A 16,160-nucleotide genomic window follows, 5' to 3' on the forward strand; every position below is an offset into this window, starting at 1 on the left:
GTCATCACTTATCTGTTATCAGTTCTAGGTATGGTGCTACTGTACTTCAATCTGCTGTGGTAAAGGTTCTAATTCCATATATTCACTGGTTACCTATCTGTTCTACCTTCAAGAACTCCTAACCCGCCATTTATCCACCTACGTATCACTACGCATAATACAACCATTTCTAAATCATGTATAATTGTCGGTAGAACGTCTTGAGCGGACACGATCTGCTCTAGTCCCCTGCTTATCACAGTTGTCATTTGAACGTCTTGAACCCTTGCCTTTTCCCTAATACAAGATTGTCGCTTCCTGCCGCTCTCTCTTGCTCCACATTTTACCAAGAAGTAACACGCCTAAACACTTCCCACAAGGCACAGCTAAGCGGGGACGTCTAACACCACACCCAGAGCTTGGACGCCCTTCCACTCCGGCCTCGGAAACTTAACCTTGCGCAACCTGAGCCGTGTTTAGCGGTGACGGGAAGTCCTTTCCGGCGCTGCTGGGGGCGGGGGGAAGGCGGGGGTCCGATCCAAAGGGAGGAGAAGGAAGGGGAAAGGGGCTGGCGGAGGAAAAAATAAATGGGAGATGGGGGGCAGAGATGGAAAAGGCAATGTATTCAGAAAGCTTATATCCAGGAGAGGTGTCGGAGGGAAAGGGGTAAATGGGGAAAGGAAGGGGGGATGGGGGTTGGAGGAGGAAAAGGAGGGGAATTCTGAGAGAACGACTGGAAGGAAATGGAATTCTATCCTGGAATTGGGGTGTAAAAAAGTGTTCTATCCTGGAAGGGGAAAGAAAGGGTGTGGTATTGTAGAATGGTGAAAGGAAGGGGTGTTTTGTCTTGCTTAGGGAAAGGGAAAAAGGAAAAGGGGAGAGGAGAGGAAGGGGTGTTTTGTCTTGGTTAGGGAAGGGGGAGTGAAGGGAGGAAGGAAAAGGGGAGAGGAGAGGATGGGGGGTTATCTAGGAACATGAGGAGGGGAGGTTAGGTGGGTAGGAAGAGTTAAAAGCTTCCGGAGAACAAGTTGACCATCACCGTGGGAAGAGGAGGGAGGAGGCGGAGGTGCACCCTTGTCACACCTGGTCTTAATGTGTCTTTAACTTACTCCCTCAATCGCGCGGCCATTTTTCCAGCCCACATTTCAGGCTTTGTGCTCCGGGCTCTCAGCGGCCTCTTGTTCCTTTATTGTGGCCGCGTAAGGTCCGTCCATCGCGGGCTTTATCGTCGGGGCTTTGGGCGGCGGTGAGCGGCTCGTTGGGTCCTTTATCCGGGGCTCGTTCGTGGGTCTTCCGACGCGCCGAGGACAACGGGACTTCCTGTTGACACTATGATGTTGACGACGCTGTGGCTGGCCTGAGGTATTGCTAGTGGCTCCCCCTCCTCCTCCTCCTCCTCCTCCTCTTCTTCTTCTTCGGCCATCTCCTCCTCCTCCTCCTCTTCTTCTTCTTCGGCCATCTCCTCCTCCTCCTCCTCCTCTTCTTCGGCCATCTCCTCCTCCTCCTCTTCTTCGGCCATCTCCTCCTCCTCTTCTTCTTCGGCCATCTCCTCCTCCTCTTCTTCTTCGGCCATCTCCTCCTCCTCTTCTTCGGCCATCTCCTCCTCCTCTTCTTCGGCCATCTCCTCCTCCTCCTCTTCTTCGGCCATCTCCTCCTCCTCCTCTTCTTCGGCCATCTCCTCCTCCTCCTCTTCTTCGTTTTATTCTTTATCTTCTTAGTCTTCATTCTCGCCTTCTTCTTCTTCTTCTTCTTCTTCTTCTTCTTCCATCTCCATTTTTATCGTAATTATTTCCTTTCATTTTTTGTTCCTATTTTCCTTTTTTGTCTCTTCCCTTTCTCTTCCACAGCTCAGCACTTTCTCTTTCATCTCTACCTTTAATTTTTCCATTCTTAATTTATTCTGCTCTCTCTCTCTCTCTCTCTCTCTCTCTCTCTCTCTCTCTCTCTCTCTCTCTCTCTCTCTCTCTTTGATTATCTCTTCATTTCCGTTCGTTCGTTCGTCTGTTTGTCTCCTTTGCTTTCGTCAATGTCCCCCCTTCCCCCTTTTCCTGTCCTCACCTTTTCCTTCCCTTTCTCTCTCTCTCTCTCTCTCTCTCTCTCTCTCTCTCTCTCTCTCTCTCTCTCTCTCTCTCTCTCTCCATTTCCCTTTCTTCTACCCCTTCCGTTTCCTTCTCACGTCAGCAAGCTTATCAACTCCTCCTCTTCCCCCCCCTCCTTTCCTCCTCCTCCTCCTTCCGTTACTTCTCTTCTGTACTCCTTCATTATTTGTTTGTTTTCTTCTCATTCATCTTCCCTCCCTCTCTCTCCTCTGTTTCTTCTCTCATTTTCCTCCCCATCCTCTCTCTCTCCCCGTTACTCCTTACCTCATCTCTCTCTCTCTCTCTCTCTCTCTCTCTCTCTCTCTCTCTCTCTCTCTCTCTCTCAATTACTCGTGTTAACTTTCTCCTTTTTCCCATTAAACAAGCCGCTTTGCACCTCTACTACTACTACTACTACTACTACTACTACTACTACTACTACTACTACTACTACTACTATTATTAATACTACTAAGAGGACGAGGCATACAAGGAACAGAATAGGAGAAGGAAGAAGGAAATAAAAAAAACGAGAATAAAAACAGAAAAAGCGACAAGGAAACGTGAAAAAAACGAACAAAAAGAGAAAAACAAAACATCGAGAAAAAAAAAAGCTGAAAAAAAACTATAAAAAAATCGACAAGGAGAACCAAAATGACAGCAGGGGAGGGCGTGACGGCAGCAAGGACTTAAATACAGGCGATAGGAGCGAGAAGGTCGTCTCTGCTGTCACCTAATTGGGCCGCGCGGGGCTGATAACGTGTATCGCTGAAGGGAGAGGAGAATTGAGGCTTTTATCAACACACCGAGATACCCCGCACGATTCTCTCTCTCTCTCTCTCTCTCTCTCTCTCTCTCTCTCTCTCTCTCTCTCTCTCTCTCTGTTACCTGTCTACTTTCCCTCCCTCCCTTCCTCCTTCTCTCCCTCCTTCCTTCCATACCATCCTCAATGACCCTCCTGTCCCGTCCTTTCCCAGTCCATATTTCTCCTCTCCTCCTCCTCCTCTTCCTCTTCTTCTCTTCCTCCTCTTCTTTGATCTCTTTCCTCTCTCCTTTCTTTCCTTCTTTGCTTCTAACCTGTCATCAAACGTTCCTTGTCTTCCTTATTCTTCTTTATTTTTCTTCCTTTTCCTCTCATTCCTTTCTTCTCTGCTTCTAATCTTCCACCTCCTTCTCATCCTCCTCCTATCATTCCTTGCTCTTATCCCATCACACACACATCATTCTCCTCTTCCTCCTCTTCTATTCCATATTTCTTCCTCCTATCCTGTCCTCCTCCTCCTCGTCCTCCCTCCCCTTCCCTAGGCCGAGGACAACCTTGTGAGTAGCGGCAGTCACAGTCTTAGGCCTAATAACACGATGGAAGTCCTGTCCTGTGGGTCATGGCTCAGGGGCCGTCCGGGGTTGAACTTGCGTCGTGGTGACCGCTGGGTGGGCGTGGCGTGTTGTGTTTGGTAAGGGAGAGTGAGGGGGGAGAAGGGAGTGAGGGAGGTATGGGGTGGAGAGAGTGAGGAATGGAGGTGGGAAGGGAAAGGAAAGTGTCAGGGTGGTTTGGTGTGGTGTACTACTACTACTACTACTACTACTACTACTACTACTACTTATATTGCTACTAACTACATGCTTCTTATCTATTGCTTACTACTTGCCTCTGCCTACCACTGTTTCTTCGCCTCCCCCTCCTCCTACTACTACTACTACTACCATGACTACCTGATCATCGCAGCCATTTCCTGTCAGTGCAGCGCCCGCTCCCTCGCCTTCAGTCATCTTTCCGGCACGCAGGCGTCCATTGTTAGCATTCCTCGGCACCAGGCTACTCCTTTGTCCACGGGAGAGAGAGAGAGAGAGAGGGGGGGGGCTATAAGATGACTCGTCCTTCTCTCCTCTATCTCTACTTTTCTTCTTTATTTCTTTCCTTCTTTACTTCCACGAGAGAGAAGACTAAGTTGACTTCCTTCTCTCCTTTCTTTCCTTCCTCCTCCTCCTCCTTCCTCTTTCCGTCTTTACCTCCTCTCTTATCTTCACTTCCTTCCTCCTCCCCCTTTCCTTCTTTACTTCCTTTTCATCCTCCTCCTCCTCCTCCTCCTCTTTCCCTCCTCACAAGAACACAGATTCAGAGCGTCAGTAATGTATCATCGGCGGACCGGAACGAAGCAGAGTCGAGCCAAGAAGAAGAAAAAGAAGGGTTTTGAAGACGGTGGAAAAAGCGCGTACGCCAGACAGGAAGCGAGCATCATTGATCAGGGAACAGACAAAGGGTTAAAGTATTTTGTTAGCATTAGCGAGTGTGACGAAGGAATGGGCTTGGTCAGGTCACATCATGCGTGGGGCGGAAAACAGACGAACGACTTAAGTGGCAAGAATTGTGCAAGGCAGGGTAGCAGATAACCAGATGGAGAGGTGGGATTAGAACCTTTGATGGGGGATTAGCGAGTCTGACTAAGAAATATACTTGGTTTGGTCACGTGCGTCGAAGTGAAAACAGATGAACGTCTTAAGTAACAGTGGCAAGTTAAGAATTGTGGAAGGCAAGGCGGGGAGATAACCAGGTGGAGAGGTGGGATTAGAACCTTTGCCGGGGGATTAGCGAGTATGACTGAGAAATATACGTCGTTAGGTCTCGTCGTGTGTGGAGCAGAAAGCAGACAGACGAATAAACAATGGTAACCCAGGGATTGTGGTAGTCAGGGCAGCAGGGAACCAGGTGGAGAGGTGGGATTAGAACCTTTGCCGGAGCAGGATGGAGTGCACTAACATAGAGCTGGATGATACTGGAAATGGCCTTCGTCTTGCAGAATTGAAATCATAAACTCTAATGAAGTAACAGTGTCGACCTAGGGATTGTGGACGTCAGGGTAGCAGATAACCAGGTGGAGAGGTGGGATTAGAACCTTTGCCGGAGCAGGAAGGGGAAGAAATGCAATGAAATCCAAGCTGTTCCTGAGTTGTCCAGTTAAAGGGATGAAAGAATGAAGATACGTGTTAACTCTTGCATTAGTTAGTTGGACAAGATATGGACGAGCCTGGGAATGTCTTTGTCCTGCAGTAGACTTAACACCTGAGCCTAATCACTCCTCCGCCAGCAGTGGGTGGATGGCTCGTGACGGGAGGGACCTCGATGAATACTAGTCGATAGATAGCTATCCTGTAGACGAAGGTAACAGGCTACACCTTACACATTTACCTCCTTCGTCCTCTCCGTCAGTAGTATGTAGATGTGGCTGTGGCGCCGTGGAGAGAGAGAGAGAAGGAAAGGAAGAAAGAGAGAGGGGGAGAGAAAGGAAACGTGTGGGGTTTTAATTCACGGGGAAATTTCGTCCGGAGCAAGGGAGAGAGGCGGTGAGCAAGGTGTGTGTGTGTGTGTGTGTGTGTGTGTGTGCGCGCGTGTAACCCGTCGGGCTGCATCCCCCCTCCGGGCCGGCCAGTCAGGTAGCATGCGGACGGTCGCCACTTGGAAGGATTTAATTGAGGGCTGATGACTTTTGATCCCTCCCCCGCCTCCCTTACCCCCTGCGGCCCCCCTCACGTCACCTCCCTTCTCTAACACCCCCTGCCATGCCCACCCGAGCTCTCGCCTCCCGTAGAAGCCTCAGGGGGGGCGCTATAAAGCCTCAGAATCCCCCAGCAAGACATCATCGGCATTCCCCGTAGGTAGTGACGCGTCTGGTGGCAACATCCGTACCTGCTCCAGCCCCGGTGTTGCTATCGAGGGTGTTGCTGTTTTCCTCCCACGCCCTGCTGCGGGGGGCGTGGGGGCGTGTGCTGGTTGGCCCCCTCCCCCCACGCCCCCCCCGATGCGTGCGTGTCCCGCCGCGGCCTCAGCACGCATCGCTTGAGAGCAAAATTCGTGGTTAAATTTGCGTATCTTGCGTCTGTCAACATGGGAGCCAACTTGTGGGTGGCCTTACCGACCCTTTCCCTTCCCCCCTCCCCATCCGCCCCGGCCCTCCCCGCCATCCGCCCCGTCCTCCTTCCTCCCCTCCCACACACACCGCCGCCCCGCACTCACCCCGTGGACTGTTTTTCTCTCTTTTCCCCAGTGTTCCGGCCCCAGCTAAGGGAATCAAGACACCTAGGGGGAGGTGCAGGGGGCGGGGGGCGTCAGGTGTGAAGGGAACGTTCGTCTTGTAGTGAAAGCTTACAGCAGGCTTGGTCCTGTGACAATGCTTCCCTCTCCTCCCCTCCCCTTCCCTTCCCTTCCCTTCTCTCCTCCCCATCCCATCCCCCTCCTCCCCTTCCCCCGTCGCCCAAGGCCCCGCCAGCGAGCCACCCACTCGTTGTAGCCAGAGCCGAGGTGAACACCTATCCAGGGTTTCCTACTCAGGCTCGTCCATATCTTGTCCAACTAACTAATGCAAGAGTTAACACGTATCTTCATTCTTTCATCCCTTTAACTGGACAACTCAGGGACCGCTTTGATTTCATTGCGTTTCTTCCCCTTTCCTGTGACTTAAACGCGAAGTAAGGTTGGTTATTCTCCTCGGCTTCTTCCTCTGCCTCCTATGTGTGTCTTCATTCTTTCATCTCTGTAATTGGAAAACTCAGAAACAGCTTTGATTTCACTGCGTTTCTTCCCCTTCCTGTGACTTAAACGCGAAAAAAGGTTGGTTATTCTTCTTCCTTGTGCCTTCATTCTTTCATCTCTGTAATTGGAAGACTCAGAAACAGCTTTGATTTCATTGTAATCTTCCTGTGACTTGAACGCGAACGAAGCTTTAGTATTCTCCTCGGCTCCTTCCTCTGCCTCCTTTGTGTTGCGGGCGTAGTTTTATTATCTTGTTTTGACCTTTGCCAGTCCCCGGTACTCTAAAGAAATGGAGGACGATCAACGCCGCATTTCTCTCCCCGCGCCGCGCCGCCGCCCCGTCTCGAGTCGCCCTCCATTAACTCGTTTTCTTACGGGGAAATATTTGTCGTGGTTGGACAGGCGAGCGGGGCGGGGTGGGGGGTGGGGGTGGGGTAAGGTGAGGGCGGGAGAGGAGGGTGGATGTTAAACTCGCCTTTGTTGTGGATATTCTAATGATTTACGAATACGAAATTGACGTTGGCGGATGATATCGTACGGACAGCGAAGGTAACAGTGGCGACCCAGGGATTGTAAGTCAGGGCAGGAACGCGTCTTTGTTGCGGGATTCTAATGACTTACGCTTACGAAATAGACGCTGGCGGGTGATATCGTGCATTGTAAGTCAGGGCAGGAACGCGTCTATGTTGCGGGATTCTAATGACTTACGCTTACGAAATAGACGTTGGCGGGTGATATCGTGCGTAGAACTGATATCAGACGGACAGCGAAGGCAACAGTGGCGACCCAGGGATTGTAAGTCAGGGCAGGAACGCGTCTTTGTTGTGGAATTCTAATGACTTACGCTTACGGATTAGACGTACGCGGGTGATATTGTGCGTAGAACTGATATCAGACGGACAATGAAAGTAACAGTGGCGACCCAAGGATTATAGATGTCAGGGGCGATAGAACCAGAGAAGAGATGGAATTGGAAGCTTTGTATAACCTCTCAGACTAGGATGGAGCACAGTAAGGAGACGAAGAAGCGAAGAGCGTTATGGAAGCCTAGTTCTGGAGGGGAATGATAATGGCCGATGATTTCTTGTGTGGATTCCTGTCACGGCTAAACAAATGTAGGTTATCGGAGGCTGAGAGCGAGGAGGCAGTCCTATCAAGGCTTCCGAGGGGCCGCGCGTCGTGCCAAGATTGTTTATTCTGTGTGACCGCCTCGTCGGGGTGGAGAGACGGATGGCTGGCCGGCCGCGTCACTCTGAATTCCAGCCTCTCTAGACCGGCAAGGAGGTGGAGGAGGAGGAGGAGGAGCGGTGGTGTCCAGGGCCCGTTTCTTGGCGTCACTTAAACTCAGACGCCTTCTTGAGACTCTAGCTTACTTCCTTACGATTGAGGAGGCCAAATGAAAAGCGAGGCCATCTTGAGACTCCTGTAGCTTGCTTTCTTACGATTGAGGAGGCCAAATGAAAAGCGAGGCCATCTTGAGACTCCTGTAGCTTGCTTTCTTACGATTGAGGAGGCCAAATGAAAAGCGAGGCCATCTTGAGACTCCTGTAGCGTACTTTCTTACGATTGAGGAGGAGGCCAAAGGAAAAGCTAAACCATCTTGAGACTCCTGTAGCTTACTTTCTTATGGTCGAGGATGTAGGCAAAAGAAAAATCAGAGTAACAAGTTCGTATCACAAGAAGCTGAGACATTTAGAAAGAATACACGAGATTCCAAAAGTGCGATTATTAGGTTAGAAGTGTGTCTTGAGGGTTTAGTAAAGGAAGGAGGAAATGTACACGAAAAAGATTTAGAATATACAGCTGAAAGGGATAAGAAGTGAAGATGCTGGTTATCTCTTGCATTAGGAAGTGGGACAGCACAGAGATGAGAGCTTCAAGTCTCGTTTGGTGAAGCTTCTTTGTTTTGGAAAGCGTTCAATCAGTAACAATTTTCAACTCAACCACGAATGTTCATATAACTCAGAAGTGACGCTCATTTACTTCCTTCTCTCTAATCAATTCCTATATTATTGTTGTTTATCTCTTCCACGTCCGTCCTTTCCTCCCAGTCCTCTCTTCTTTACCTCTTTAATGCCCCGGTGTTGTTGTTAGCCCTCTTGTCTTCCTTATCTCTCCTCTCTCCCCCCATTCATCACCCGCTATGATGTTTGTTACTTGTCCATCGAAAGCCTTTATCTGTAATTTAAATCCCTCGCACTCTTGTGAAATGCTCCTCTGTTCCATTAGTTTCGCTCGGCCACGGGAGAACGAGACGCGCCGCTTAAGATTAATTATAGGAAGGAAATGTGTCAAGGCGTGAGGGCGAGGGCGAGGCGGCGAGGGGCCAGCTGCCGGGTGTCCACGGTCACTTTTTATGTCCTCAGTTTTTCTGCCCAGTACAGGACGGCCCCGCTGCCCCTGAGACACCCCGGAGGTCCTGAAGCGGGTCTGTTAGCTGTGTGTGTGTGTGAGAGAGAGAGAGAGAGAGAGAGAGAGAGAGAGAGAGAGAGAGAGTCCCAAATACAGTCACAGTTTCGGAAATGACCGAGAAAATCACAGCTGGGTTTTCCTCTAAGCACAACGGCATTTAGAAACGTACAGGAAATTTCATCGCGTCCGAGGTAATTTCTTGGAAAGCAAACGAGTGGAGTTGTTATGTTTGGGCGCCCTCCAAGACAAGTGTGTGATTGGGTGGAGCGAAGGGAAGGGACGGGACCAAATCTGTAAGCTTTCACTGCTGCACGAACGTTCCCTCCACACCTGACGCCCCCCCTCCCAGGTGTCTCAATCCCTCCCCCCCGCTGCGGCCGGAACACTGAGGAAAAGAGAGAAAAACAGTCCGCGGGTGAGCGCTGGGCGGTGGTGTGTGGGGGAGGGGGAGATGGGCGGATGGATGGGGAGGAGTGGAAGGGAGTGGGACGGGCGGGCGGGTGGAGGCGAGGAGTCAGCCGGGGCGAGCGAGCCACTTGTTCCCTGGAGGACGGCAGGCAGCAGCAGCAGCAGCAGCAGCAGGTGTCCTCCCGTAGAAAGTCCGTCAGTGCCTCGCTCCTGCCGCCCTTGGTGCAGGCCCCGCGGTGGCCGTGCAGGGAGGCGGCAGACACGCCCGTGGCGGCTCGGTGGTGTCTTCCACATCCACCAGGTCACTTTAGGTGAAATGGACGAATTAAGTTAATTGTGGCAATGGTGCGTAGCTACCCCCCTCCCCTTCCCCCACCTCACCTCGCATCCCCTTTATGAACCCCGGCCCGTGTGTGTGTGTGTGTGTATCCTCCCTGTCCCCTGCCAAGTGTCACCGCCCCTGCTCCCGCATCTCCCTCACCCTGGCACGCACAGGGACATGTCAGCTGCGGAATTCCAATTAGCCGTTTCGATTTATTGCACGCGTGGGACGCTCCCCGTGCATGCGTGATGCTCGCAGACTCGGGAGTTAAGCGATGCGGGGTAATCAGATTTCCTAATTATCGTGCCGCGGTCTCCACTACCCTTTCGCAGACAACCGCACGAGGGATGCTGGATCTCGGCGCGGCTGCGATTTTTGCCGCGTCGTGTAGGGCGTGGAGAGCCCCGTTGGTTCCAGGGGGGAGGCTTTGGCAGACCTGCCCTTTGCGGCTTCCGACACCACCACAGCCGAGACACAGACGTCAACAGGGCGCGGGGGAGCGGTGGAGGCGTCTAGCAATCCCCGCCTCACCACCGGGCTGCCCCCGCTGTGCCGTTCCCATTATGGATGAGTCTCCTTCCCATTTTGTTTCACTCGCCCGTGTATCGTGTGGCCAATTACCTTCCCGAGCGGTAACCATCAAGATAATTGACGAAAACACGCGGCCCCGAGTCAGTGTTAAATGGACCAATCCCCGGCGAGTTTACCTCCGCCCCGGACAAGGTTGCCTGGTGGAGGGAGGGAGGCAGACGGCCGTATTGTTGTCCATTGTAGGCGGTGTTGTGGTGTTTGTGCGACCCGCCCAATATGTGAATTTTAGGGTCGAGGATTTAAAACTTCCCTTCTCTTCTGTGGGCCTCGGCGGCGTGCAGGTGAGAGATATCTGTGTTTGTGTGGCGGGGCGCGGGTCGGGGCGTGTGGCGAGGGGCTACTTTCGGGGGTTTCATAATTGAGAACCTTGGAGAGACGGGCTGTTTACCTGTTGTACTCAGGTGTGCCAAGGCTGGACCCGGGCTGCGGCGACGGGCGGGGAGGTTGTGGGAAGGGAAGGAAGCTCAACCGGCGGGGAGTGTCTGCACTTTGATATTTTGTTTCTGTGATGGAGGATGGAACCGCTTTTTGTGCCGTGTGTGTGTGTGTGTGTGTGTGAGAGAGAGAGAGAGAGAGAGAGAGAGAGAGAGAGAGAGAGAGAGAGAGAGAATAATGGGAGTTTAGGGTGGATGATGCACTTCTCCCCATCCACACCCATCCTGCCTGAACGAACCCACCTCTCTCTCTCTCTCTCTCTCTCTCTCTCTCTCTCTCTCTCTCTCAATTGGATAAAGACAGTGAGTAACCGGAACGCCTTAGCAGTGACGCCATACACAGAGAGAGAGAGAGAGAGAGAGAGAGAGAGAGAGAGAGAGAGAGAGACATCCTAATATTGACTTTTACGGCAATAGCGGAAGATTTACGCGTACATAATCGCTCCACATATCTTTGAAATTGCCGCACTAATGACCGCAGGAAGAGGAAAGAAACTCATTACGACGTCTTACATCTATAAACCGACATCGAGAGGGATAACGAAAAGTAAAGAAGTAAGAGTTGATAGAGTAAGGAGAGTAGGAAGAGGAAGAGAGGACAAGATAGACAGAGAACCAGGTGGAGATGAAATTCGAACCCTCTTGTTAAAATACTTTCCTATACCTCTTTGTTACACGCACAGCAAGACTAACAGAGAGTGGAGAATTAGAGGAAGAGGAAGATCATGTATTAATAAGAGAGGACAGGATGCAGAAACTGAGAACCAGGTAGAGATAAGATTAGAACCACGTTAAAATACTCTCCCATACCTCTTTGTTACACGCACAGCAAGACTAACAGGAGAGAGAGAGAGAGAAAGAAGGAAGAGTACAGAAGGTAGACCCAAAAGAGAACCAGGTGGAGATGCAATTAGAACATGTTGATATACCTTGCTGTACTTACTATTTTACACGCACAGCAGCAACAGAAGCCAAGGGTATACATGTCCTACGTTATGATAATTCTGGACCTTCACGTAAACACACCCACCCACCACCACCACCATGTCCGCCAGTGAAGTTGTAAATTCGTGCCACAAAAAACTCGACAACACAACTTTTTTTCCACCCCCTCCTCGCCTTATTTACACTGAATCTCGCTAACCTTCTCACTCCCTACCTTTGAGGCGCGCGGCAAGAGAGATCTAATCCCACGCGGCGGCTCCGATGTCATGTAGCGAAGGATTGATGACGTAGCGAAGGCGGATCCAAGCCTCTTAGTTGATTAGTTAACACACACACACACACACACACACACACACACTCGTCAATCCCCATCCATCCCTCCACTTCTCTTCTTCTCTCTCTCTTCTCTCTCCTCTATTATCTCTCGTTCTTGTGTACCTCGTAGTTTTTTTCCCTTCCTTTGCGGTGCCGAGTCGTCTCAGGGCCGAAGTCTCCCCTGATGATGGCTCCATTTTGGCCGCAATTATGGACACACGGACCCACCACGACCCACCGAGTAATGGCCGAGAAATTGCCGCCTCGTCCTCCTGCATATTCATAACCCCCTAACTTCTCTCTCTCTCTCTCTCTCTCTCTCTCTCTCTCTCTCGTTTCGTCGTACAAAGTCTCATTTTTCTGTAATTTCATCTCGTCTCCGCGGTCCAGGTTTTCTTTTTAGTGTGTGTGTGTGTGTGTGTGTGTGTGTGTGTGTGTGTGTGTGTTCGCTGTTCCTGAATCTCCCTAGTTCGTTGTAGTGTCCCTGATCCTCCTCTGTATTGTTCATGTAGTGTTGAATCATGTTGCTACAGCGTTGAAACCCCTATTGTGTTCCTCTCCTCTATTCCCATTCGGTCATCGTAGGGTTATATGGCGTTCAATGCGTTACTATACAGTCGCTGAATCTATGTATGTGCGGCCTCCGATCCTCCTCTGTGGCATTGAGTATTGTTTATATAGAGAAAGGGGGATCGGGAAGAGGAGGAGGAGGAGGAAGAGGAAGAGGAGGGGGAGGAGGAGGAGGATTTGTCGTGTTTGGTGACATGATGTACCTTTGTTGGTGGTGATGGTGATGGTGATGGTGGTGGCCTTGGCGTGATGGGAAGGGCGACAGGGGGAGGCAAGGGAGGGAGAGAGAGGGGAGGGAGGGAGAGGGGAGGAAAGGGGGGGAGGGAGACGTGTAATGGATGGCAATTGAAGAGTCATATTGTGGAATGTTAACGTTCTAACACCTCCTCCTCCTCCTCCTCCTCCTCCTCCTCGTCATTGTTCTTTCCTGCTTCCTTTTTCCTCTTTTTCCGTCTCTCTCATCCTTCCAAATTGCTCTTTTATGTTTCCTTTTTTTCCTCCTCCTCCTCCTCCTCCTCTTCTTCGTACAGGTAAACACGTGCAGGTAATCGATATAGGCTGGACAGGTGTGAAAGATAAATAAACTATAATAATAATAATAATAATAATAATAATAATAATAATAATAATGATAACTAATAATAATAATGTCAACACTGGATTAATATGAGTCACGTGCTCTCTCTCTCTCTCTCTCTCTCTCTCTCTCTCTCTCTCTCTCTCTCTCTCTCTCTCTCTCTCTCTCTCTCTCTCATTAGAAGGACAAATAGTAGTTAATGAGTGATGGGACGACAGCTGACGAGGAGAGAGAGAGAGAGAGAGAGAGAGAGCTTATTTAGGGAGGAAGAGAGAGAGAGAGAGAGAGAGAGAGGACCGATTAATGCTTATTTAGGGAGGAACGGAAGAGTTAGAGAGAGAGAGAGAGAGAGAGAGAGAGGATGCAAAGGTACGGCAATCTTGAGTTGTTACTTCACGCTAGACTTGATTATTATGAAGGCGACACTTCCTCTCTCTCTCTCTCTCTCTCTCTCTCTCTCTCTCTCGGTTCCTTTACCTCGCGAATTCTTTTTCTCTTCCTTCTCCTCATCCTGGTTCTCCTTCCTCCTCCTCCTCCTCCTCCTCTTCCCCCTCTTATCATGTAAGGAAGTAGTCACGCGGTTTGGTTGAAGGACTCTCTCTCTCTCTCTCTCTCTCTCTCTCTCTCTCTCTCTCTCTCTCTCTCTCCCGTAATACAATTTCCGTCAGCTGCTACATAATCATAAGGGTGGAAGGCTTGATCTCGTGGTATTAATTTCTCTCTCTCTCTCTCTCTCTCTCTCTCTCTCTCTCTCTCTCTCTCTCTCTCTCTCTCTCTCTCTCTCTCTCTCTCTCTCTCGTGAAAAAGAGAAAAGGGAGTGATGTGCGGTCGAAGGCAACACCCATCTCCTCCACCTCCCCTTCCTCCACCTCGTCTTCCTCCTCCTCCTCCCACTCCTTCACAGCCGCCATCTTTGTTTACATTCTCCCCAGCCTGGCCAGCGTTATCTCCCTCTATCGCCTTCACCGCCCCGTTATTTGCGCGCTTTTATTATGTCTACTGTGGCTTGTTTTCCTTTGATAGCGATGTGTTTGCTTTCGGTGTGTGGCAGAGGCGTGTGAGGCGGCGCTGGGGCGGGTTGCGGGCAGACGCTTCTACACTTAACATTTAACTCCTTCCAAAGACCGAAAATGAGATCAGTCGGGTTCTAATGAGTGTGTTTTTGGGTTCATTGTACAGAGGAAGGGTTAAACTACCACCAGGGTCATTAAACTACCCCTGGTAATGCCCTAAACTCCTACGAAAGCCTAGTCAAATACATGTTCTTGGGAGTGTTACTTGAAGCCCTTGGTCGGCAATGTCACGCTTCCACTCCATGTCAACTACTTCTAAAGGGCAAAGAGGAGATCAGTCGAGTTCTAATGAGTGTCTTTTTGGGTTCATTGTACAGAGGAAGGGTTAAACTACCACCAGGGCCATAAGACTACCCCTGGAAATCACCTGAACTCCTACGAAAGCCTAGTCAAATACGTGTTCTTGGAAGGGTTGCGGGAAGCTCTTGATAGGCAATGTCAGACGCCTCCACTCCATGTCAACTACTTCCAAAGGGCAAAGAGGAGATCAGTCGAGTTCTAATGAGTGTCTTTTGGGGTTCATTGTACAGAGGAAGGGTTAAACTACCACCAGGGTCATAAAACTACCCCTGGAAATGCACTAAGCTCCCAGGAATGCCTAGTCCAACATATGCGCTTGGCCTAATTTGCCACCGCGAGCTTGTTTATCGCGAGGGAAGAAGATTGCTGAAGTGTTTGTCTTAAGCTTGTGTGACACCAGGGCGAGATAGAGGATGAGACGAGATCTGAAGAAGCAGTTTGTGTGGAGTGTTTCTCCCATCAAGCTCTGAGATTCTTGCTTCACTGTGAATTGCGTTGCAGTGACTCGTGGGATTAAAAGCGAGCGGCGGCCTTTGAGATGATTTAAGTCTGTCTCTTTAGGTTTTTGTTTTGGGGTTCCTGGGAAATCTGTGGAAGCGTGGAGTGTATATTTAGCTTTGGAAACTGCTTAGATAAATAGGAGTCCTGTATGTTTCTTGAAAATGAGTTGAAAAAGATTTGGTATGAGATTCTGGTATCAGTGTTTGGTTTATTTTGCTTTAGGTTTTTGCTTTGGAGTTCCCGGGAAATCTGTGAAAGTGTGGAGTGTATATTTAGCTTTGGAAACCGCATAAATAGGATCCCGATGCATGTTTCTTAAAAATACTTGATTAGTTGAATAGGAGAGTTATAAGCTTTTGGTATCAATGTTTAGTTTATCTTGCTTTTGGTTTTTGCTTTGGGGTTCCTGGGAAAACTGTGAAAGCATGAAGTGTATATATAGCTTTGGAAACTGTATTTATAGGAGTCCGCTGCAGGCTTCTTGAATACTTGAATAGCTGAAAAGACATGATATCGGTTAACTTACAAATATGATCAAAAATGAATACTGGGTTCAGGGCAAGAGCGAGTATACAGTGCAGGATTCCATATAGCACGAGTTAATAGTGTAGGATCCCTTCAACATGTATATAGCAGGATCCCCTTCCCTAGGAGTCTATAGCGCAGGTTTGCATGGAGGGTTTGGCACCGGCGTCGTGGGAAGCAAGCGAGGGCGTGTTGTTTCATGAAGAACTAAGCAAACAATGGATTATAAACAGGATGCTGGCTTGAGCTCATCCCTCCCTCACACACACACACACACACACACACACACACACACACACACACACACACACACACACACACGCTTTGTCTTGTTCTAAAATAGTCACGTTTAGCATAGTTATTTTATTGTAGTTCATTGAGAGAGAGAGAGATTAGTTCGAAGGATTAAGGCAACGGTGTGTGTGTGTGTGTGTGTGTGTGTGTGTGTGTGTGTGTGTGTGTCAATAGGGATGATTAATGGAACACCTGGTTTGGCTGTCTTACCAACCGCTCTTCCTACGCCCTCAGGTACACACACACACACACACACACACACACACACACACATACACACACACACACACACACACACACACACACAC

At 49.9% G+C, this 16,160-nt stretch overlaps 1 protein-coding gene across 2 annotated transcripts in view; it reads left to right on the top strand.

Moving 5' to 3' along the window:
- Positions 1-16,160, top strand: part of LOC126983343 (uncharacterized) — a 52,429-nt gene that overhangs the window by 15,134 nt on the left and 21,135 nt on the right. Inside the window, exon 1 of one of the 2 annotated variants that reach the window (XM_050836058.1) lies at positions 10,022-10,599. The exons of the other annotated variant lie outside the window; for it this stretch is intronic. Coding sequence (XP_050692015.1) covers positions 10,075-10,599 — 525 coding nt within the window. The 5' untranslated portion in view covers positions 10,022-10,074. Of the gene's footprint in view, positions 1-10,021; positions 10,600-16,160 lie in introns of those variants that run through there. 2 annotated transcript variants of the gene reach the window in all.

Source organism: Eriocheir sinensis, chromosome 53 (assembly GCF_024679095.1).
Source record: "Eriocheir sinensis breed Jianghai 21 chromosome 53, ASM2467909v1, whole genome shotgun sequence".
NCBI classification, from domain to species: Eukaryota; Metazoa; Arthropoda; class Malacostraca; order Decapoda; family Varunidae; genus Eriocheir; species Eriocheir sinensis.